Genomic DNA, 25,765 nt, shown 5'->3' with positions numbered 1-25,765 from the left:
CTGCATGTGCAGGTAACAAGAGCTGTTTGACTCATCTCCTTCTACTTTAGATTATAAACGTCAATCAATTACCCCTTGTATGATGTGGTCCATAAGCTTGAGTACTGACAAATTGAAATAATAAAAAATTGAAACAGTGAGAATATACCTGTTAAGCACTGAATGAAAATGTCCTCCTCATAATGGAAAGATATTAAAGAGACGATGTAAGAAGGTACAATTACATTTCTACACTTGGTGAGACTGTTTATTACACACAAACACAGTAATATTGTTTTCTGTCCATAAGCTGGTTACTTAATGAGATGAAACCAGGTCTGTGTCGGGTTTTTATTTGGGACACTGAAATACAGAGAATGTGTCTGAGACGATAAAATTAAAAAGAGGGTCTTTTAAGGATGCTGAAACCTCGAGAATATGGCCGTCCAGGATGGCAATTTGGATGGTCCATTAGTTCTAGAGATCAGGGAGTGTGTGTCCAGCCTGGAGCCACACACTGAGCATTAGTATATCTACAACCAACACACACACACAGCAAACACGTGGACACACTTTCCTTGGAAATACACACTTCATTTAATGCAACCCCTATACAATAATAAGGGAGGGTAACGTAAAGAAAGCAGCCAGAAAACAGCATTTTTTCTGTTTGTGTGTTTGTGTGCTTTTACCAGTAAATATACTAACTCCATTACATCTCAATTAAATCAATAGCATGTTTCTATCTGACATCAATTTTCCTTAAATTTCTCTAAAACCTCTGTGTATGCTTCAAATCAAATTAACCGCAGCTAACGCTCGCTCGCTGCTGCTGGATTTAAATTAAATTAATGCAATAATGTGGTTTGGTGCTGATTTTCTTCTGTTCAGAAAAAGCAAAAAAAAGTATTTCTATTCAAGGTATGTCTTCAGTAAGAGCAGGTCAGGACATCAAAATGTTAAAAAGTTGTCCTGGTTTGGCTCCAGACGCTGCCGTTTAAGAAACCAGCAGCAGATAGAGTTGGGACGTGTCTATATGCTGCAGGACTGAAGGGCTTTTTTGTGTGAAATCGATGCAGCTGAAGCCCCCATTACACAACAACAGAGTCAGTGTGCTCTTCATAAATACAGACTGAAATATCTTAAATTCCCAAACACAGCAGCTCCAGAGCTGGAATGTGAAATCTATTCGTCCTCAATCTGCTCTCTCTCAGTCCTGTCTTATTGCTGTTGAGTTGAGTTCAGTTATGTTTAACTAAAACCTGTTTCCTTCTCCATGTCTGTGCTGCAGAGCTGTATCTATTCTGAATGTCTACATTACATTAAGTTATCCTGTAACTTTTCATCTTATGAACTGTGATCGATCAGTGAAGTGTAATATATATAGTTTTTCATTTTTGTTTTGCTTTTGTTAATATTTATTTTTCAAATATGGAGTATATGTTTTCGTGTATGTATATTGGTTCATATGCATGTTTCTATTTAACTTAAAAAATGCTAAAATAAAAAACTAAAACGTGTATGCACAAAGAAAAATAAGTGCATATGCACTCTTGCACAACTTTTCTATTTGATGCCATCGGCATTATAGTCTATACTACAGCACTTTTACAAATCACAGCTGCAAAAATAAGACTTATATAATCGTGCCTTTTTAAACCTGTTATTTTTCTAGCCTGATTTCTACTCAGAGGTGAGGCATGTTCAAAACTGACTTCATCTGAAGGTAGAAGTGAGAGAGGATCATTACATATGTGGTCTATTCAGCTCTGGTTAAGTCAAACTTTCTAAACTGCGTGTAAAAGCTGTTTAACTCTTCTTCTTTAACAAACTCATCAATCACCCGTCAGTATAGCTGTTCTAATACTGCGGTGATCTAAGGTAATCTACCAGGAATGTGCAAAAGTTGGGCCGGTTTGATTCAAACCAGGCCTTATCCCTGAATATTGAAGTAAACAACATCACAACTTGTGATCTTGGAGAACATTTTTAAAGCTTTTAGTCTTTCTCAGGTCTTGGTGTCTCTCTTCCAAGTTTTTCGTTCCATCTCTCTGCCTCACGACCACGGGGTTAAAAGTCCACTCGCAGATTCCTCAGCTAACATGAAATTATTTGCCCTCTAACTGAATTTGAGGCGTTTTCTTGGCTGTGATGAACAATCACATCCATTCATGCGCACCCCTCCCATCCTATTTCCACGCGACTGAAGACTGAAAAACTCGCCTTATCCGTCATACATACCATCTATATTGAACAATGCATAGATAGAAAGTGAGACAAACAGGAAGAGTGAGAACAGATATGTGGTTTTATACGTGTGGAAAAATGGATCTGCCATTTGCGCAAAACAACATGATGTCTTATATACATGTCTTATTTTTAACTTAAGTTAAAACTACAGTTAGTTATCTAAAGCGTCTTCAGACCGTTTGGTTTGATGTGTCATTGAAGGTGATTTTTGGGACTGATACTGTAAAACTTTCAGATTTTTAAACACCCTTGGCTCAAATTTAGAATGTAAAAATAAACAGAATTGTTCTCAGTCTTCTCGTGTTTCCCAATAAAAAAAAGTTTTTTCTTAATGAGCAGATATGATAATCATCTCTGTCCCAGCTGCAGGCCTGCCGGCTCTCTGAACAGATGGAAGGCGTTCATTAATAACTGGATCACCAGCAGAGCGTGTGCACGTTCACACACACACACACACACACACACACAGAGCATGCAAGCAAGAGAATGACTGCAGTGTCACACAAATAAAAGAATATTATCAGTAGACTCATTCACAAGAAACACATTCATGCAAAGTGTCTCATGCAAATGAACAAGTACAGTAACACACACACACACTCGCACATTGACATTACATAGACTTGCTTTCATATGTTCCAAATTCTGGAAAGGTTTCCGGAAAGTTTCCAGAAATTTCTGCCCCTTTGCAACCCTGATGGCAGAAAGACAAAACATCGTGTAGTCTGGTCCTTGAGTTAAGTAAGAAAAATCCTGTGAATGTAGACGTTTACCAAATAACCTGAACCAACTTTAATAGTTCTTACTTTTAAATGTGTGTTTGTTACTCTTGTAGAGTTTTATTGCAAATGTTCTTCTAAACTTACAAAGATACAAAAACAGGCCTCCACCACTATCATTAAGTTTAAATGGGTTTGTCTGTAGGATACGTACATCTACACACCTCCTACTGACAGAGAGTGACAACGACTCGCTACGCACTTAATGTGCAGCGTGGTTACACACACACACACACACACACACACACACACACGGACTGCCTGTCCTGCAGTGTTAATCCCTTCTAAGTGTATTAGCAGTGTCACTGATCGCAGTGACTCGGCATTCTACAGACACGTGAACGCAGCACGAGACATGGCACACAAATCTGCTGTAAGACAATGTAAAACCTGCTGTCATTCATCTGTACACGCACGCGCACACACACACACACACCACACACACACACACACACAGCTTCCCTTACCTGATGTGAGGGAATGAATCCAGGTTTTAGAAGAATATTCCAGAAGGTCGTGTTGATGCCGTCCATGGATCCAACCTGCAGACAAACACAGCAGTCAGACAAATTCAAAATAAACTTAAATACATGTATAAAATATATACTTACCCTCGTGTTGGATTCCATCACACTGTCACTGTCTTGAAGATGTAAACGCGGCTGAATGGTGGGAATAAACTCTGGTTTCTGGGTCTGGTGCTATCATTTTTTGTTATTTTTTATCAGGGAAAGATGATGGACTGTTTAAAAAAAGACAAACATTAAATTACAATCTACACTGAACTCCAGTCCCACCAGGAAAAGAGAGAAATTCAAGTTGTGTGCAACAGAAATAAAAACACTCAGATGTTTCATACAGTTCATTTTATTTATATTTTCAAACACATGTTAAAAAAAAGAAAAAGCAAGAACATTGAATGGATGAATATCTGATTCTGAAATATCATTTTAGATGGCAGCTGAAGTTCCCTTCTCAATTAACTTCAAAATGACTTCATCATCATGAGCTGACATCTTCCTGAGAAAGTCGGACGTTTAGTTTATCATCACACACACAGTTCTCCATGCTTGTTTTTGTAGACAGGTCGTCTCTTATGTACAGCTCAGATTCACCACAACTCTTCAGTCACTGAGAACACACAATAATAAACCAGGCAGCACCTTCTTTAAGCTGTAACATGACATTATTGACAAAAGGGTGAAAATAAAACATCCACAGTAAGAAAAGATCAGACGTCATCACACATTTTTCATGTGCTAACATGTATCAGATGTTCTTTTTCCAAATCCTCCCACTGGTTTCAAATCTCACACACTTTCTAAAGTATGTGTGACATAAATTCAAAATCATTTACTCATGTCTGCAAACACACTGAACACGTACGACACGTGTGAACATGTCGGTCTGTGTAGCAGAAACAGCGTTTGTGTCTGTGTCTTTGAAAAACAACCTGCAGGGACTTGAAACGGCCTGTGGACAGATGAGCTATAATAAAGTGGCCGCTTTTATTTTGGTCGAGGTGGAGTTACCGTGCAGCCTTTTCAAACCCAGCAGCTGCATTTCAAATGGATCAACACACACGTCACAATAACACAACTGACTACGCCAAATAAAGACACAATCTGGACTGTGATGGATTATTTCTCTGCACAAAGCTTCATGTCTCTGCAAGATGAGTCTCATAGAACCGGAGTGGCTGGAACGTAACAAAGAAAACCACTTTAGAAAAAGATAAGCAGTAATGTACAGAGTGTATGATTTGTAGTTTTGGATAAAACATGAAAAAACTGCTCCCTTCATTTCCCTGTGAATACACAACTTGTTACAAAACATCTGGATGAATTATAAATATAAGTGCTTTCATGGTGTGATAAGGCAGTTAGGGCTTAAAATTAAGCACCAAATACTTGATCATTTTGACATGAATGGCAGTCATACACAGTGTTACATACAGGCAGTGAAGGAAAAGCATAGTTTGCTTGTAGGCTTCACATTAGCTTTAGCTACGTTAGCTTTAGCACAGATAGCAGTTTAAAGCTGTGTAAGCAAGGCATAAACATCACTCTGCTTCATTAAATGTTTAAATAATAATATGATAAATGTGATCAGGATGTGACCATTGGCTTCACCCTCCTACAGTGTTAGTGCTACGTTTCTGCAATTTCTTGAAATCATTAATCAGGAAATATGGATATAAACAACCCCAGAAAGTCAGACTTCAGGATAAAGAAACAATCTGATTTTTCAACCCTGGCAGTGTTTCTACATTACACCATATTTATCTGACGGCGTTCTGCAAAAGCAAAGAGTGTAAATACTTTTATAATGAATGCTGTGATGAAAATGCACATTTACAGCTGCTCTTTTCCACGCTAGCTAACAGACAGTATTAGCTTAACGACTGCTGGAGGAACAGGATCTGACGATTGGCTTTTCCAAGTTTACAACCAACAAAACCAGATTTTCATCTTTAATTAAACACAGTTTTAGTGTGAACATTAAACTAGCAGATGCTACAATAATGTACTGTAGCATCAGCCTGGTAAATAAGGCAGTTCTGAAACCTGAGTAACTGATTTGCTTTTGTTTCTTGGTGGAATTAGGGATGATAGCCTTGTTCTTTAAGTTTAAGCACCAGTTTCCAATCAGGAAAGCAGGAAAACTATTTTTTATGGATAAACTTATTTCAGAAGTTGCATCCAAGACTGGTCCGGGAGCACAGAGCTGCTGTATAATGAATAAATACACTGCACTCCATTTGACACAGTCATTTAGGGAGTGGGTTTTATTTGGTCCAATTACTGTTTTTGAATGTCGAGGATGAATTTTTATGCTAAAGTTATAATCTAATTTCCCTTACATTAAAAAAATGCCACAGTGATGAGATTATTTCAGCCATTTCCAGTACAAATCAAAGTTTTATCTTCCATGATTCTGATGCAGTAATCTGCCTTGATCCAATTTGTTTTATAGATACTGATGGCCAATTTTACAAAGTTCAGTTTGGTGGAGTCGTCTGACTTTACTGGCAGGCTGAGTAACTGGAAATGTTTTTCAGTTGTTTCCAGGTGTTCCAGGACTAAGTCATTACTGCTGCTCACTTTTTTACTGTAAGGTGGAAAAAAGCTGTTGTTAGCAGGTCAGTAAAACGCCTGACAACCTGAAGTGGTGTGTAAATTAAAACTATTAGCTAATGCACAGTGTTGACAGTTATACACCTAAAACAAGGGTCATTGTAAACCTGAACTTAACCCGTGAAGGACATAATTCTGTAGGTAGGTAGGTACCTGGATAATGATGGAAATTATCGGTGGAGAACAGTCTTGCTTTCCTGCAGATTTCTGTCAGGTTTCTGATGTTTGAGTTGGACTTGTTGGTTCACTGAAATGAGTTCATTTCTTACATGATGAGCTGCAAGCTTTTGTCCCGTGGAGACTGAGGAAAGTGCTTTGTCCACACTCTATCTGTGAGAGTCTGTGGGTGGTGTTCAGGTGGGCGGGGGCCCGTTGACGTATCTCAGTGTCAGGTGGAAGTTACGTGACATCCTGCTGCTACGATGGCACGACGGAGACTCCAGGACGAGCCAGATCAGACCGGCCAGCAGGGCCAGGACTGCAGCCAGGAGGAGGTAGAGGAGGGCTGGGGGGAGCAGGCAGGAGGAGGAGGAGGAGGAGGCCTCGCTGCTGGAGGTTACACTGTGGAGGAGGAGGAAGAGGTGGAGGTGTTAGTGTGTGTGGTTTGACTGCTCAGCATCAACACCTAACTTAAAATCAAATTTCCGATCTGTTACTGCATCCAGAAAATTGATTGCACCAACACGACTCTACTGTACGTCTTTTGTTTCCACTGTTCTCCATCTGATTTAAAGACGACTACCTGGAGCTAAGGTTGGACACTGCTCAGCTGACAATACTAAATCAAAGTTTCAGATACTATGGTGACTAATGCTAAATCCAGGAGGTACGTTAGCATCTTAGCATGTTAGCACTGCCTGTTCTCTTGTCTCAGAGTCTTCAGGGCTGGACTACAAAAATACATCTTCCCTGCACCACTCTATTGAATGTTTGTGGTAGTCCTGTGGATCCTGATTCATAGATAAGCAGATATGACATCAGAACACAACAATAACACAACAGTAACCACAATTTTAAAACTGCATCAGTATGTAGCAGGACAACCAATCCTCTGAAAAAGAAGAATTAATGGAGAACATCAACGTTAAGACATCTGATGTATCTCAAGTTCACTGAAGAAGAGTATCAATAACAATGTCGAATGTTGGGCTGATTCCAGGGCTTAAATGTAACACCTCTGTGCCAACAAAATAAATAAATATGTAAATGAGTGTGTATTCCGGTCATTCAGACTTTTATATTATGAAATAAAATGACATGGCTGAGGATAAATGATTTCATAACAGCTCCCAGTTCTCTGAAAAGACAGTTGTTTGAGTTTCGTTGAGCTGTTGTTTATTTTCAGTGGGAATGAGAAAAGATTCTTTCTGTGTAAAACTTGCAGAAAATATAATTTAAGTGCTGACTCGTTAAATAAAATATGAAAAATCTAAATAATTAAAACATTGTACGTATTTTCCTTTTGGCATCTGAAGTTTCGGTGTTGACTCATGAGGATTTCTAGAATCCTGGCTCTGGTCCTGGTCCTGGTCCTGACAGTCTTCATTTTGTTCTTTTCAATGATTTTAATTTTGAAACTAGAGTCCTGGCCCAATAAAGACTTTATATTAGTTTCTATTAAATGATGAAACTGCCTTCAGAGCATCTTGATCCTGGTCAACATTAAAGCATTTAATGTTCAGCACTAACTGAAGACTTTCTGTGGCTGACAATCGCAGCACAGTGTTCCTGACTCTTTGTTAGCCGCTGACCCTCCGTGCCTTCGCTCGACACGATCTCTCCTCATGAATATAAAGGACACTGTTCTGCTTATCTCTGTGGTTTTGTAAATATCCTGTGAATTACAGCCGGTCTCTGTCTTTAATCACTTCATCTGTGCACCGCTCTGAATGTTTCTGTGTTTTCTCACCTCTGTTCAGAGAAAAGATGCTCAGCTTCCTCACAACAGGACGACGACTCTTCAGCCTGAAGAACAGAAAGCTTCTGTTAATCCTCAGTGCTTTCAGGCAAAAGTTCTTAGTCTCACATGAAAAACTTTTTAGGAATGTATCAGCTTAAAAATATCTGCCTACACACATTTTATTTCTCTCCTGGAGGCATGAGTGACACTGCTTCTTGTTTAAGGTGCAGTGTGTATTATTTTCCATTAATAAATCAATACCACACTCATTTCTGGCTCTTTAACCACTGTGAGCTGATGAAACCCTCTGTATTATATGTCACAAATCTAATTAGTGGATGTTTAACAGGTTCAAGCTTCAGTTAGTCGACAAATCAAGATCTTGCACAAACACATCTGTGTGTTTAAAATAATTTCTGTTTCTGTCTAAAGACAAGTTAGTTGCAGTGTTTTCTATTCTCTCATTGTGTCTGGTACTATCAGAGCTTTCATGTCTTCTCCTGTCCAAGTCAAGGTCTCTGAATACTGACTGAATAACTTCCCAACACTGGATCAGAGCTCTGTAAAAAGTTGTTTCAGTCCCCTCAATATGTTTTAAGAGAATTTTAAGCATTGAGAAAGGTTGTGCAAAAAGTGTTTGTACTTCTTCACATTAGAGACAAACTCATTGGGACAAGACTCGGCTGTTCATCTATATCTAAAGGAGAAGGGACATTCCTCCGGCGACAATAATGTCTACATCATGGATAGAGAGGACAGATGGTTTGAAAGAGGAGGACCACCTCCAAGAGGTTAAATACCCGGGACTCCCCAACCATCCTCTAGCACTGAGGAACTGTTTTGGATGAGAGGTGAAACGTTTACAAAAAATAAAAATAAATTCTACATGTGGTACCTCAGATTTACATTTCAAGTCCATCCTCACATGCCCATATGTTGCTGTAATCGTTCCTACTGTCTACTACTTTGGAGCATCTCCACATTATTTGTGTAACTCAGACTTCAGAAGCCTTGTGCTACCTTCAACTGAACTTCTCTTCTTCTCTCTCCACCACAGTTAGGAAGGGATTATTTCAGAGTCAGTGTGGAAAGAACCAATGATAAATCCTTCAGGATACATATGGGTGTTCAAATATTCTTTTAAGAAAGAAGACTTCGTTAAAGTTTGAACTGTTTCTTGAAGTCAAGTTCAAATCTTATCTTGTTAAGGCCACACAGATCAGCAGGTCTCTGCTTTAATCAGACACTGACTTTCCAACTACTAATAACAAAACACACTACTTTCTAGGGTCTAAATGTTTGCTCCTCATTTTCAAACTTATAAAACATGGCAGCTGTTATCATGCACTGGCAGAGTCATGGTTCATCTGTAACACCATGTTTACAGGAAGAGCTACGTGCTGACAGGATTGACATAAAATCAACTGCAACCTTTCTGATAATCAGTTAGTGTTTCAGTCACCTACAAAACCAAAGGGCTGTCTGATGTGCATATTTTTGGACGATTTTGAATAGTTGGTCTGTAAAAACAGGACATTATAAATGACTGATTTAGGTCCTGTGAACTAGTGACTTAACAATTGATTAATTATTAAGTTATTGCTCATTTGTTGCAGCCCTGCTAGAGTTGGTGAGTCACATTTGCTGTTTGATCTGGGTCATTTTCCAGACTTTAAGTTTTAGCGAAAACTGAGCTCCTGAAACGTTGCCCGGATGCGCTAGGTTCCTTCAAACTGGCATAACTAAGGCAGAGTCTATGTAAATCATGCTTAAAATTCAAATTCAGCAGAGTTTGTTCTCTTAGTTTGGGTTTGTATACGAGCTGCTCTAAAACATCGATTGATTCTCTCCTTCACTGCTCTCAAATCTGGACTCGCAGGTTGATTTCTTCTCCAATTTGTTCTGTGCTCGCTCGATAGTTTTGTCAGTAATGAACCTCCATTAGAAAGTGCCAATGCTATTACACACAAACACACGTTCAATCAAACTTGCATATTGCAGACGAATATGCACAAAATGGCTTTAATTACAACAACAGACTCGCACTCTGTCATCAGATTTGACCCTGAGAAACTCATCTACAAACTTTTCTTCTTCCTCTTTAACCGCCTTTGTTTATCTCTCTTTCCTGTACGTGGACAGTTATCTGAACTGGCTGTAAGTCAGACGGAGGAAAAACACAAACGAGGGAAAGAGGAAGGAAGGAAAGGAGGAAATCGGCGTGTTTCTCTCCTGTTTTTATGGCGACAGTTAAAGTGCAGCCAGAGCTCGACGCATAAATCAAGACTTTATGGATTCATTCGGCGGCCCGAGGAGCGGCGGACGAGACAGAGGAAGAGGAGAATAAATAGACGCTTTCACCAGTAATGAGAGAGAGGGAGAGAAAATGAAGGCTGAGGCCAATGAAGTCTAATGGAGAGAGAAACGTGAAGCCGGAGAGAGAAAACAGAGAGAGGGAGGAGGAGGGGAGGTGAGGACAGTTATTCAGAAATCCATCTTTACAAAAAGTGAATGAATCTGAGAAGTTTGTGCACAGAAAAATAAAGGCTGATGATTATGGATGTGGATGGAGGATCTGATGAGTGAGGACATCACTCAGTGTGTGTTTGTTGGAACTTTACAATGATGGTCAAACTGAAAAACATTTTTGACCTTATGAGGAGACAGATCTGTTTCTAGGCCCACATTCTGGGGACTCACCTTCAATCTGGGGACAGAAAGTATGGAAGTAAATCGATGACAAAAGAGCTGAGTGAGCAGTAAAGAAATGTGTGCTGCAAGTCAACATCTGAGAGTGAGCAGCACAGATTTGTAGGAGCAGAAATAGATTTGTGTGTGATTCAGGACAGAATGATGAGTATAACAGATGTTTTGAGCCTGTGAGAGAAATCAGGAAACTAAATTTGAGCAATCAGAAAAGCTTCTCTTGTACATAATGATCAAAACTACTTGCTCTCAGTTTTGGCAGTCTGAGAGCCCACAACTTAAACCAGAGTAAAGCTGGGTACACACTAAAAGATAATCGATCAAAGTCAGTAAAGGTCTGATTATCTGATGGTTGTAAAGATGACCTTGTCAGATTTTCCTGTGGTGTGAGGTGTGTTCAGAGTGATTTTACCCTCCCCAATCTGATAAATATTAAACATTCAATATTTCCAAATCCCGTTGTGTGGGGGGAACACTGAGCAGAGTCGAGCACGCTCTCTGTGGATTGTCACGTGGAAGGGAATAGCCAATCCGGAAGCGGGCTGACTGAAGATGGAAGCACAACAAACAAGACACGTTGTCGTCTGCCATGTTTGTTTACTCTAAAGTCACATTTAACCCTGCGAGATTTTGAAGTTTTGAAAGTCCAAACTCTGCTGGAGGTGGTGAAACTGTTGGTGTACTACACTATAAGAACAAAACTGTCAAATCTGTCGTTATTTGTTGTCGTGTGTGGGGCCACATTTAAAAAAAAAAAACATTTAGTGTGTGCAATGTTTAAATGTCTACAGCCATGCTTGCAGCTCTGTGAGGTTGTATGTAGCCACAGCGGTGCTACATGCTAAGTGGACACGAAGCTAACTTAATGCTAACATGCTGATGTTTAGCACGTATAAAATGTTTATTATTTTACCTTAACCACCTGATAGAGACTCTGCTCTCATAAATCTGAGCCTGAACAATCTGAATTGCTGACTTGCAGACTGAACAGCACTCACATTTGTTTTGTCATTTTTTTACTTCCATAAAAAAGTTGGTCCCAGCAAGGTCAGCTATTTAACTTTGAGTCTGTCTGTGTGTGAGAGTGAGAGAGCGTGAGAATGTCTCGAGAGTCGGGTCAGGAGGTTTTACACACACAGATGATGTTCATGTGATGCCATGTGCTGAATGTTAATGCTGAATTCCACAAGAAAACGAGCTCAGCAAAAAATAAAACTTAAAAGACAGTAAGGTTGGTGTTACTCAGTGTTTCTGTTATGACCTGTGCAGATCCAATCCAGTCAACATGTTGGTCCATCCATCAACACTTTCTGACCTCCCTCTGCCTGCAGGATTTTATGCATTGCATTGCTGCCGCACGATTGACTGAGTCAATATTTGCAAGAATGAGCAGGTGTACAGGTGTTCCTAATAAAGTGAGTGTGTGTATGGTTTCATTGTTTTAAAAGTTCAACAATTATTTAAACAGCTGTAGTTTGTAGTGATGAAAATAGAGCAAATACTGCATTTGATGGAGACTATTTTCAGCAGTGGATTAATCCACATTTCAGTTTTATATTAATATGCGATAAAGTTTTTTTTTTAAGATTTTCTATGGTGTGAATAAAGGCGACTTCACCCACCTTCACCTCCCTGTCAGTCTGCACCGCTTTGGAACAGGAAGTCCTCCTCTCTGGAGGGGCATGGCTCTGGACTCCCAGCCACGCCCTCACTCGCCCACCATCGAAAGCCGACCGGCTCGCTGTCCTGTCTCTCGGGAGTCGAGGTCACCCACTGGTCTCCGTTCAGACGTGGCTCCTCCTCCCGGGGTGCCAGCCAGCCCAGTCGCTGCACAGGAAAGAGATAATTATGAAATTTCTCTCCTGTAGTTTTGTGCTTTCAGTCATGCCTCCTGCTGCTCCTACGGTCCTGCTCAGTGGCTGTTCTTACGATTAAAATTTGTTAGTGTTATCGGTAGCCTTATTGCTATTACTATTATTACTATTATAACTGTCATTATTGTTTTTATAGCTATCGTTACTATTATTAATATTGCTTACATCTTTACATGGAATCTTTATTATACTATGTTCTCTCTTAACTCAAACAGTCGAGGCAGATGGCCGCCCACCCTGAGTCTGGTTCTGGAAGTTTTTCCTCTATGCTGTCGTCTAGTGCTGTTTATAGTGGGAACTGTTGGATCTATCTTTGTAAATATTATAGAGTGATTTGGTGCTATATAAATACAAATTGTCTTGACTTTGAATTAATAATTTTTCTCCATTCAGGTTTATAAAAAATCTCCAGAGGATCCAGTCTGTAAATGTTGGAAATCAAATATATTCTGCACATTTAAAGGCCTAATCAGATGGTTTATGAATACAGTATATAGTTTATATTATATTTACTAACTCAAAACTAACACAACACTATTTTTTTTGCAAAACACAAAAGAAAATGTTAGGTCAAATTCAGCATCCGAAGTTAGGAATGAAAACCAAAGATATGGTACAAAAAAAAATTGTTTTATGAAATTATCCTTTTCACAACATCCATGTTTGTTTGTCTTCTAAATGTAATTTTCAGTTAGTTTAACTCATCAGTTACATCGCCCTCAGCAGTTAAAGGTCAGTTCTCAGATGTCTGAGCGTCCTTGAAAGTACCATTCGAGACACTATTAAAGGTTCTTCTTCCTCCAGCTGCATTACCCAACAGCAATCTCACCACAAGCTCCATTTAGTAGCTAATCTGGAGCTTTCAATCATAACACATGATCTTCAGCAGCAGATGAAGTTTGCCCAGTTGTCATAAAATGACAACTCAGGTCTCTATTTGTTCATTATTGTCCTTGGAAACGTGACAAACTTCAAAAATAAACCTAAAACCTGATGATGTTATTTGAAAAATGACTGAAGAAATTATGCAGTAAACACATTTTGTAGGGCGGCGTTACACACAAAAATCTGCAGGCACGACTTTTGTGTTGCAGTCAGGATTCATGCGGCGTACAAGCACCCAGAGACGAGATCACCCGGTCACAGATTTAATGAAGCACAACCCCCGTCAGGTCCTCTGGGCAGACAGCGCCGAGTCTGCAGGGAGCGTGTGCCCACATCACAGCTGGATGAGTCCGATAAATAAATAAGAAAGAGAAAACGCTGAGATGACACGAAAGTACAAACACTTTGATGTCTTTGTTGGGATGCTGCAGATGCTAATTCAGTCGTACGTGTCTCTCTGTGTTCATCTCTTTTCCTGTTGGGCTTTGGGGTTCACCGACAGTGCAACAGTGTGTGTGAATCAGACAAAAATACAGAGATGGGTGGTGGTGGTGGTGGTGGGAGTTTCTCTGACAATTTCTGTCCTCGTCTGTTTCCCTCTCCACTATCATCTCTTGGTTTTCCTGCCTTTCTCTCGTGCAGCTGTCGACATTCCTCCACTCCTGCGTCTCGCCAAAATAAAGCTAAAAAAGGAAACTGGTATACCTGACAAACATACAGAGGTGCCACATCCTGCAGGCGTCATCAATAAATCATCAGAGGAGGAGGTGAACTGTTGTAACCGGCTCATAAAGCAGACACCCGGCGATGGAGAACATTTTTAGATAGTTGGTGTATCAGAACATCAATGAGTGTGTGTGTTAGTGTGTGAGGTAGAGACAGACAGACAGACAGACGAGGCCTCTGGGCCATGCAGCATCTGGGTCAGAGCAGAACAACAGAGAGACGAGAGCGGACGATGAAATTAGAAGAAAAACACCACATGGTTCAGTCTGTGGAGCTGCTCTCCTCGGATGCTGCCTGTAAATACCTTCAAATAAAGGCCTGATACGGACCCATCGCATCAGCCAGAACCACGGACTGATTTCCCATATTTAAACAAAACAGCTTTAAAAATGACGACGGAAAGGGGCGCAAGTCTGGAGAGGGAAAAGTCAGAATCTCCACAGAGGAAAGGAAATAATCAACCTGTAGAGCTGGGAATCTCGACGCACCTCACGATTTGATTCCGATTGTGATTATTGATGCATCTTGATGCTTTTTTTCTGTACTTGGTGCTTTCAAAGCAAAGTATTTGTGTTTGTTAAGTAAAGAAAATAATTTTTTTAGAGAAGGGGAAGAATTTTCAGCAAAAAAAGACTATTTGCAACTCACCAAGTCTACTTCCTGGTTTATGATGTCATTGCTGATGTCAGACCGAGAGCTGAGAGAACTGAAGTAGCTCCACCTCTTCAGGCCATCTCTGTGACACCGTCCTGGAAAAAAAAAAACACACACACACACACACACACATTATACGCTATCATCCACAATAACACATTCACTAGAGCTCCTCAGCGTTTATGATTCCAACATGTACACAGGTTAGACAGGAAGGCCTTACTCGTGCTCTGCAAACAAAATGAATGTTGGCATGTTGGCACAGACTGACAGGCAGGTTTGCAGCCACAGAGCGTGGTCTGTTTATTTCTTATTTTGAGGAATTCAACAGTTGGCCGACTCAGCAGAATCCATAAACAACCGAGGTGATGGTGGACACACCGACAGAACATGACAAATTAGATTTGGTCTGGGAGCAGACTGTCAGGCTTAATGTCTGCTGGGAGAAGGTAAATGTGCAGATGTGTGATGATAAAGTAGCAGCAACACAGAAACAAGAGTAAAATGAGAAGGGTCTGATGCGTAGATGTTAACACCAAAACTGTTGTGTGTTTTTTTTTTTCCTCCGACCTGTGCTGGCGCTGAAATACGACGAGTCGCCGTCGTCGCAGGAGACAGAGCGTCCGATATCGACCGAGGGGTCCCACTCCAACCCCAGGTGCTCGTGAGTAGCGGAGGACGGAGAGGGGGGAGGAGGGTGGTGGACGGCTGAGGGCAGGAAATCTGGAGGAAAGATGGAGATGATTATTGAATGACAGCTCTGTCCTCACCTGTTAGACTTAGACGGACTTTATTGATCCCTTTGGGATGACTCCTTCGGGGAAATTACGTTTTAGGAGTGGATTAAATATTGGTTTTTACCTTTAGGATGGTTTGAAACTGCAGGGAGGTCCAGGTTTGGTTTATCAAGCGCTCCCTCTTCCTCTAACAGAGTCTCTGAGGGACAACCAGAGTCTGTGGCCTGAGACAGAAAACAGTCATCCTCAAACACCTGCAGGAGGAGAAGGAGGAAGAGGAGGAGCAGATGAAGTAACTAACTGTAAATGAAAAGCAACATCTCAGTTGTGTATTTGAAATTTAGCAGAGGAGAGTAGAGGAACTAAGGAAGCAACTGTTATTTTCATTATCGATTAATCTACAGATTATTTTTTGATTAATTGTTTTGTCTAAAAAAAATAACTATATGAAAAATACACATCGCATTCACAAATATACTTAATTTACAATCAGAAAGAATAAACAAAAGCAGCAAATCATCTCGTTTCATTTTGAGCAAAGCCACAGCAAGTTATTAGTTTATTATTTTAGCAAAATTAAATCATCTTGATAAAAGACGTGCAGCATAAAACTAATCTGATTTGTACAGAGGAAGAAAGATGCCATGGTGCTTACACAAAGTCCTCAGCAACACAATCTCTGAGTCTATTAAAAATGATAATAAACATAAAGCACTGACATGCAGAGTTTGTGATTCGATTTGTTGATTATACAACTACACAACTATATTTGTGTGTGTTTCTGTGAGTGTGTGTACCAGTCTCATGCTGAGCAGCCGTGTGTGTGTCCGTGCGATGTTGTTGTAGACATGGCTGCAGTGGCGCAGCAGCTCCAGCAGGCGGCTCTCTATGTGCTGAGCGTCTGTCGGATCGCTGCGTTGGATCAGCTCCTCACCACACTGCAGGAGGGCGTTCACACGGCCCGAGTTCACGCACACACACTGCTGGAAGGACTGCACGCACAAATAAAAAGACAGGAATGTAAATGCAGTAGGTAGGAAGAGAGGCAGTAAGGTATGACACACACATACCTGCAGGCGTCTCAGCTTTTCACAGGTGTTTCCATTCAGGTGATCCACCTCAGTAAGACGGACGTCCAGGTTGGCCAACCAGAGAGCGAGCTCCTCCCTCTCTGCCTCAAACTCCTCCCACTCTGAGACAAAGAGCTGAGACAGAAAACAGATCCTCAGATTACTATCAAATCTCTGCAGGTCTTACTAAAATATATTTAGTGGAAGCATCAGGAGAGACTCCGACCTTCAGCCGTGCCGTGATGGATTCCAGTTTGATGTTCACATCATCCCATCGTCGCCCACACTCCCTCGCTGACGCCAGCAGACGAGCCCGCATGGCACCCACAAACAGCCGAGTCAGTGTTTGATTCCTCCGGGTCAGACTGTCCAACTGGACGAGCCGAGATCCAGCCTCGCACTGCAGCCTCTGAACGCACAAACGTCTGATTTAACGCACAGCAAAGGCACAAACACACAAAACCTCGTACTTCTTCCTCTGACTTCACTTCCCACAAATCGTGTGCTTTTTAAACTACTTTTTGTGAAAAGTTCAAACCATTTGGAAATTTTCTGGATGGTCCCCCTCATGGTTGCATCCGCAACAGGGGCTCAAACTGTCCTAAAAACATCCAAAAAAATTTGTCTGTAACCGTGGGCGAGTATGTCGCATTTTCACGTTCTATACTCATGTCACGCTGTACGTGACCTTTATTTACAACTTGTACGACTCAAAAATAAACTTAAATCAATGTACAATAGTGAAATAGTTACAGTTATTAGCACACACACACACACACTTTCACTCTGTACAAGTTAGATATTAAAATCCTGCTCTACGCAGACGACTCAACTCTGTTACTTGCTAAAAAAATATGATAAAAAACTGATCAGGAGCTGCTGCAGCAGTAAGAGCAACTTTTGTGTTTATTTTTGTATTTTATATAATTAAAGTCTTAAAAAATAAGATGCATTAAATTAACATGTGATAATTCAACCATTAAATTAGTTAACAAAAAGACTTCCTGTGCTATGAAACAACTAGTCTGAACATATTTTATTATCTTAAAGTCACAATAGACAACTTTTTACAACGCTTTAACTTATCATGTTGAAGTAAATGTTGATTGCACAATGCAATAATTTAGACCAGTTCCCAGTTCCTATTTTTTTGGCTCGATTTACAGCACAAAGGAAGTGCTCCTGGATTCTTCCTCTGGGGCCGACTTTGTGGATTTTTTTTTACAGTCCACCAGCCTACCAAGATTTGTCCTGATACTCCCTATGGCCACTCTGACTATGGAGAGAGCTCCAGGACTTGAGAGGCTCAAAACTGACAGTCAGCTCGATTAATTCTTTTGGATCAGTTTGTAACTAAACCTGCCTACTTATCAATACAACCAGGTGTTTTCTTTGAGATTCTTTGAGAACATTAACACCACTTGGAGATGCTATGAGTAAAGTTGTGCATTTCCACTTTAACATAACAGTCCTCCTGATATTTATCTATTTGATTTGACTTACAAAAAGCGTAGCTGCAAGACATAGCAGGGATTTTGTGCTTGTTTCTGTGTTCCACAGATTATTAAACTGCCTGCAAGTACAATGCAACAACAGAAAGAGAAGCGGCCTGATACATAAAAACTCAATCGGTTTGTGTCTGACTGCTGCCTCGCTGAGTGCTGGAGCTGCAGGAGAGGATTGGTGAGGATCAGATTTCCCAGCAGTGACCAACCTGACAGCAGAATTTAATTTGGACAAACAAGGAGAATCTACAGCTTTTCAGTCAGAGGGGATGGGCGCTCCGCCCTGCTGCACACTCACACTTAGTGATTTAAGGTGGTAAGACGAGTGGATTTACACATAAATACTGCCTGCTTCAGCTTTACGACTGGCCGCTGAGTGATATTTACGCGCCGCCAGGATTATGTCTTTAACCCACACCTGAACTTTAGCCTAACTTTGCTCTAACTCTGTTCTTTCATTCTGAGTGTCTCACAAGGCAAATATAGAGATCTAAGACACGTGTGCATCAGTCTTTACAAAGAGACACAAGATTTAGCACATGACAAAATCACAGGTGAGTCCAAGGTGAGAAGAAAGAGAGGAGAGATCAGACTTGGCAACAGATCAGGCAGTGAGAAAGAGAGAAAAGCTCTAAAATGGACAACGTTAAGACTCCATATTTCCTTTGATGAGAAATGTAAATTCTTATAATCCCTTTAATGGTGAGTTGAAGGGTTCAAATATGAACTCAATTTAACTTTTAATATTTCCACCAGAACAGTAATCTCAAAGTGTTGTTTGTTTGAATATTTATATTTCATCTCTCCTCACCTCAAACTTCCTCAGTTCCTCCTTGGCGGCGGTGTAGGTGACATGGGCGGGGTTAGGAGAGCTGACGGCCTGTTCGGCCAATCGCAGCCAGGCATCCAGGTGGGCGTGTTCCTTCATAAACTCATGCCAGAGGACCCACCTCCTCTCCAACCTGGAAAGACAGAGAGAGTCTGTCACAGTGATTTTCCCTGAGATCTAAGATTAGAAAACAAAATGTGAGGGATGGAGACAAACGTGGAGATTATACATTTAATCATAATATAAACCAAATCAGCCACAACATCAAAACCACTGAAAGGTGAAGTGAGTAACATTGATCATCTCATTACACTAGGTATGGGACAATATGAAAATTTCATGTCACGATTATCCTGGCCAAAACAATTGCTGTTAATGATATTATTGTGATACTATGAGCGAAAATATGCTTTAAACTCTTAGATTGATTTGAACTGTTCTTTATGGGCTGTAGCCAAATTGATGTTACAGTTAACATTAAAGGAAAAACTCTAGTAAATTGTGATCAGTTCACCAGAGATTGCAGCTGAACTATTTGCTGTTTAGCTACATAGCTTATGTTACCTGGCAAACATTAGCTTAAATCACTGGCGACTAAAACAGCATCACAACATCACAAACATTTAGAAAAAATGTCAGCGTTAGTATAACTAAACCAACAATCTGTACGTTCAGTAATTGACAGTGACGTTTGTTAATTTTACCTGGAGCTCACTGGTTGTCATGGAGACGGAAGCTCAAAAAACACAGGGCTCCCCCTTGTGGCGATTGAAAATAAATCAATACAGGACAGTATGTTGGCTAGACAGCTTTTTTTTTAAGTCACTTGTGACGATATTAATGATTATCCCCTTTCATGATTATCCCGATGATGGAAATGAACTATGATTAACTTGGTGTGAGTGTTTTTCATTGTGATGGGTGATAAAATCTTATATTGTCCAATTCCTAGTTACAGCACAATGTTCTGCTGGGAAACCTTGGCTCCTTCATTCATCTGGATGTTACTTTGACACGTACCACCCACATAAACATTGTTGTAGACCGAGCACACCCCCCATGGCAACAGCACTCCCCAAGGGCCTCCCCCAGCAGGACAAACCCACTACACCACCAAACCTGCTCAGAAATGTCTTGAAGAACACAGCAAAGAGCTCAAGGTGTTGACCTGACCTCCAGACTCCCCAGATCCCAATCTGAGGGTTGATCCTGAACAAGGCAGAACCACGGAGGCCCCACCCTGCAACCCACAGGACCCAAAAGATGCAGGATCAACGTCCTGGTCCCATGTTCATTCCCCGAGGTTTTAATGTTGATCAGTGGCTGATCAGTGTATAATCAGAAGGGTAAGGACACTCACTGCCCACATCCCTGCAGGTCTCCATCTTGGCTCCAGTTGCCGTGCACTTGCTGCATCTCCTCCCCGCTCACCTCCAGAGGAGACGAGGTGAAAACAAACAGAGACTCGGACACGTTCAGAGACAGCTCCATGTCCCTCGCCTCCTCTCTGGGCAAAACATCCCGTCCTGCAGTGGTGGGGATGAAGTTACCGTGGCGTTCTGCCTCCAGGCATCCTGACATGACGTCAAGTTTACCTGTTAAGAGACAAGGCAGAGACGACCTGATGTTATTCTTCTCCAGCTACACAGAATGTTTTGTTTTTCCCACACACACTCAACCAGTTTTAACAGATCCCAGTGATTATGCAGGACATCCACACATCTGTTGCTATGCAGCTGCGTCAACGTGTTATCTCAGCAGCTTGATCACTGCACCACCTGTTGAATGCTCCTCTGCTCTGTGGTGAGGAGAAGATTTCAGCTGCACGACTCATTGACCTGCCTGCATTTCCGTTTCCAGATTCTACTCTCCTGATTTGTTCAAAGCTAATCTACAAAATATTTTGCACACTCAAACTCACAATAAGTTGATCGTAGTGAATTTCCAGCATTGGAATACTCGTGAACTGCGATAATCGTTAATATCCTCATGAGTGACTTACAGAAAAGCCGTCCACATACAGCTCTGTACTGATTTATACTGAACTGCCACAAGGGGGAGCTGCATCTTTCCAGTCATTCCAAAAATACTAAGCCTATCACAATGGCTGAAGACTCAGTTTGCCCATTGTTTCCCCTACAAAACAAAGTTAAATTGGATTTGTGGAAATACTATGGATTCCAAAACAAACGACTCATGTAGCAAGTGTCGGTTAGCCAGGTAATGTTAGCTAATTGCTGTTTAACTGCAAAGCTAATGTTAGCCAGGTAACGTTAGTGATGTACTGCAGTTTACTACAGTTTTTCCTTTCAATGTAAACCGTAAAATTAATTTGACCATAGCCCATAAGGAACAGTTCAAATTAATTAGAATTTATTCACTTATGTACAGAAAATCCATCTTCTCATCTTCTCAGTAGCCTATCGTATTTATTTTCCCTAACTTTTGAAGGGGGACTTCATGGTTTATTGATTTGTTTTCCACAAAAAAAATGCATCCCATCTGTGATGCAGTAAAATGTTTATTTCTTACCAAAATGTAATGTAAAGTGACTTTTTATATAAGCAAATATCATATCATAATATCATTAATCAGAATTTTTTTGGCCAGAATAATCATGAGATGAGTTTTTCATATCGTCCCATATCTAATCACCACTGTTTCATGGTCAGACTGCAGAAGGTGTCTTCTGGACACGAACACACAGGTGCATCGATGCTGTTTTTTTCTAGGAAAAACAAATCGATTTTGTTGCGAATCTGAAGGTAAAACTGGAATCTTAATTCACAATCTTCAGCCGGACAGAGGAAGAGGAGGAGGTACGAGGAGGTCAATATTTTAACAAGCTCGCTTAAACAAGTTTCAGTGAGGTAAACCAACAAGAAGAATTCATCCTGTTTGGTGGTTTGAGGCCAGACAGGACGAAGAGACAGACACACACAGAGGAAGCAGTGATTCACCATTATCACCTCCACAAGGACCAACACACACACACACACACAGGGTTATTGCTTATTCATGAGCCTCTCTGGGTCTTTACTGAGGTGGAGCCAGACATGTTCTGAATGACTGGGAAGAAAGAGGGAGAGGTCAGATTTATGTGTATGAAAATAAGGACAAATTTACGCTGCACGTTTCATTTAGTCTGTGTTCACAATCTGTGTGTAATTATCTGCTGATTTACAGACACAGCAGCTGGTTGCACTCAGCTCTGTGACTGACAACAGACTCAGTGTCTGAGCTGGCCAAAGCTGAAAACACATCTTTTCACCCTCCGTCCAAACTAAGCCACTGTTTGTTTGTTGTTCACCCAAAAACTGGAAATGTGATCAATCCAAAAACACTGGCCTGATGAAGCTGTTGTTACTAAGATTATTTATATATTTATGATTTCACAATCATAACAATTTTACAGTTTGGTTTACACAAAGCAAGTCATAGTTTAACCACCTGTGAGTAACCAGACTGTCTGTCTCACTAATGACCAGATACTGGATTGCTAGCTATCATGGCACTAGCTAGTCGGTAAATCAGATATGCTAAATGTAAGCTAGCTAACACCATTTCATTGACAGTTACAGAGGCTAGCTATCATGGTGCTAACTAGTCAGTAAATCAGATATGCTAAATGTAAGCTAGCTAACACCATTTCATTAACAATTTGAAAAGCTAGCTATCATTGTGATAGCTAGCCAGTAAATTAGATATGCTAAATGTAAGCTAGCAAACACCACTTCATTGACAGTTTAAGAGGCTATCATGATGCTAGCTCAACTGTGATGCTTTTTGTTCTTCAGTTTTCTGTTCATACAAAAGTGTGATTTAGCAGCTGATTGAGGAGACTTCATTTATCCATCCAGTCTGTTTCTATTCATTTATCCAGCATCCATTGTAAAGTACTATTAAACTGTTAACTGTTGGAAAGCAACCCCTCTCAAGATGAATAAAAACCCTGACTAAACATTGTTGAACACTGTTTACAAATGTAGCCTGTTTTGCAGAGGTGATACTGCGAGGACGCTTCAGGAAAAACTCATTGAAGACGTGTAACAAGATTTAAAAACAAGAAACGACCTTTCAGCTCCACCTGAGACAAAGTATTAGTCATAAATGAATCGGTGCTTCTGCAAGAATAATTAAACTCAAAAGGAAAGAGACTGAATGACACATCATGGTGTCTGTGAGTGGAGCAGCTGCTGTGTGGAGATGGTGCTGATATTCTGAAAAGGTTAACGTATACTCAGTGTATTCGGTGTACTGGTGCGCAACAAACAGAGCAGTGAAATGAATGTGATGTCTCACTGAGGTAAATACAGACAAACACAAACTGCAGACGTCTCATCAGAGTGCAGCAGTTCTCCTGCAGTGATTTCACCCTTCGCTGAACCTCCAGTTCAAGTTCAAGTTTAATGAACACAAACTTCCCATTCACTGTGTGTGTTTAGTGTTACACAATAAGACAGATACTGGGTTCAGTTAGGATTACTGCTCTTTCCAAGAAGGCTCGTTTCACTTTTTTACATGTATTTGTAGTGAAGTATCTGTCACTGAAACTCAAAACAGACACAACACAAAATTTGCAAAACTGCAGGTTAGTCTATAAGAGGGAAATTAAATTTAGTTCACCTTTTCAACATTAATGTTTTTTTTTTGTCATTCACTGAATATTAAGGATGAAAAATTACGGTATAAATAGTATAAATAAATAAATGTGGAAGTAGCATTTTACATTACCAAATATATTTATTTAGCATTTATTTATTTACTTGTGTCATTTTTTGTCCCTCATACTGCTTATAACAAAATGTTTATGTTTGTATATGATAAAGTTTGTATAAATTACCCCAAATTTACAGTTAATTCTCGTCAATTCCCATGGAAATTTTCCAACTTAGAATATTTCCAAATTTCCCCAGCATAACTTTCTTGGAAACTTGGAAAGTTTCCCGTCCCTTTGCAACCTTAGTCTGAGCATTAACTTTTAGTGACATATGCAGTCAGAGTCAGCGTCTCCAACCTCCAAGTCTGAATGCAGTCAATGATCAAGTCCGAGCCCAAGTCCGAGTCATCACTGCTCAAGTCCAAGTTGACTCCTGGACTTGACATAGTTAACGTGGAGGAGAACAGGATCTGACCTCCATGTTTCCTCACCTACATTCTTCCCTCCTTCTCTCCTCCAGTCGTTCATTTCCTGTTCTGTATTTCCGTCCCTAAATGAATCACATATATCATCTATTCTTTTCTTCTATCATTTCCTCATTTTCCTCATCCTCCTTTCTCTGATCAAAAACACTTCACGAGTCGACTCGCTCTGTGCGTGCAGCCGAGTGCTTCCAGCCTCCCAGACTCATAAATCAAGCACTTCCTCCTGCCCCATAGGAGGCTGATCAGGGCCAAGGCCTCATCCTCCAAACTCCCACCTGGGGACTCTGTGTGTGTCTATATCATGTTAGTCCCAGTCTGGTTTTATTTTATCACCATCAGGGTGATCCTCTTCATTATAATTTATCTGATTAATGATTTTATTCATAAAATGTCATAAAAGTTAAGCCCCACTTTTATCTGAGGACCTCTCACTGTGTCATCAGCAGCTGTTAACGCCTAACATATTAAATTCTCCATGATGTATTTCAGAGGTTTTAGGGTTAAGACTCATAGTAGGTTTTAATTAGAGTACATCTGAAGTTAAATTATGTCACAACTTTACCCTAAAAGTCATTAAAAACCAGCGTTTATCTCCGATATCCAGCCAGGAAAGTTTGAAAATATCAAGAATTGTGAATGAAGTTTGGTGTGTTTGTTACTTCCTGTTTCAGAAGGAGAAGGGGATCATGGGTAATGTACACCGTTCGACCCGTTATTTAATACAGAGAAACTAACATCTTCAACACAAACACACTCCTCTCCTCTCTGATCTGCCCGGCAACAGATGACTTCACATATGGATCCTGAAATGTATGGACATGAGAAACAGACAGGAAGAGAGAGAGAGACGGAAAAAGAGAGGGAGAGAGAGACAGATAGAAAGAGAGACAGTCAGACGAAGAGAGACAGACAGATAGACAAAGAGAGAGAGACAAAGAGAGAGACAGACAGGTTCATGTTTACCACCTCAGTCTCAAGAGAACAAACAATAATATAAACATCTGTTGAACATGTGGACACACACACACACACACACACACACACCTCTTCCCACAGTGAGCTGAAAGTGTGAATGAGAGAGAGAGAGAGAGAGAGAGAGAGAGAGCATCTCTATCTCTCGATGAGTCACCATCTGCAGCTCAGAGCTGAACAAAACACTACACACACACACACACACACATTTATTTTTCATTCATTCCATCTCAGCTTTCGGCTGCTAACGGCTGATCTCCGTCACACACACCATTAAACTGACGAGTCAACTGTCTCAGTCCTGAGCTCAGCTGCAGTCACTGACCACACTCAGGTCTTCTGCTTATTTTCTGAGGGAAATTTAATGGTTTAATGAACCAGGGAGAGTTTACATTCTGTACGATGAACACAGTGACAGACTCTGTTTAATGCAGTCAATAAAGCACTGATTGTACTTAGGATTTTAGTCAATTCTCAAACTGTATTATAAAGTAATAATCTGAAAATGTTTAACCTCAGGCGACCACACTGAGAGGATGCAGATGCTGTTTGTCTGCTGAATCCTAGCAGCGCTAACAGCTAACAGGGCTAACAGCTAGCTGCTAACACGGCTGAAA

At 40.6% G+C, this 25,765-nt stretch overlaps 1 protein-coding gene across 1 annotated transcript in view; it reads right to left on the bottom strand.

Annotated features, from left to right (window-relative positions):
* Positions 1–3,859: 3,859 nt before the first annotated feature.
* si:ch211-137a8.2 (uncharacterized protein LOC777613 homolog) overlaps positions 3,860–25,765 on the bottom strand; it is a 41,278-nt gene continuing 19,372 nt past the window's right edge. Inside the window, exons 2-12 of the mRNA XM_051065510.1 lie at positions 20,392–20,626; positions 19,014–19,164; positions 16,924–17,106; positions 16,698–16,832; positions 16,425–16,619; positions 15,752–15,881; positions 15,461–15,613; positions 14,885–14,985; positions 12,390–12,578; positions 8,055–8,110; positions 3,860–6,706 (exon numbers count right to left, since the gene is read on the bottom strand). Coding sequence (XP_050921467.1) covers positions 6,499–6,706; positions 8,055–8,110; positions 12,390–12,578; positions 14,885–14,985; positions 15,461–15,613; positions 15,752–15,881; positions 16,425–16,619; positions 16,698–16,832; positions 16,924–17,106; positions 19,014–19,164; positions 20,392–20,612 — 1,722 coding nt within the window. The 5' untranslated portion in view covers positions 20,613–20,626 and the 3' untranslated portion in view covers positions 3,860–6,498. The remainder of the gene's footprint in view (positions 6,707–8,054; positions 8,111–12,389; positions 12,579–14,884; positions 14,986–15,460; positions 15,614–15,751; positions 15,882–16,424; positions 16,620–16,697; positions 16,833–16,923; positions 17,107–19,013; positions 19,165–20,391; positions 20,627–25,765) is intronic.

The sequence above is a fragment of the Lates calcarifer genome, linkage group LG21, assembly GCF_001640805.2.
Source record: "Lates calcarifer isolate ASB-BC8 linkage group LG21, TLL_Latcal_v3, whole genome shotgun sequence".
Lineage (NCBI taxonomy): Eukaryota > Metazoa > Chordata > Actinopteri > Centropomidae > Lates > Lates calcarifer.
This window is presented reverse-complemented; position numbering and strand designations above follow the sequence as displayed.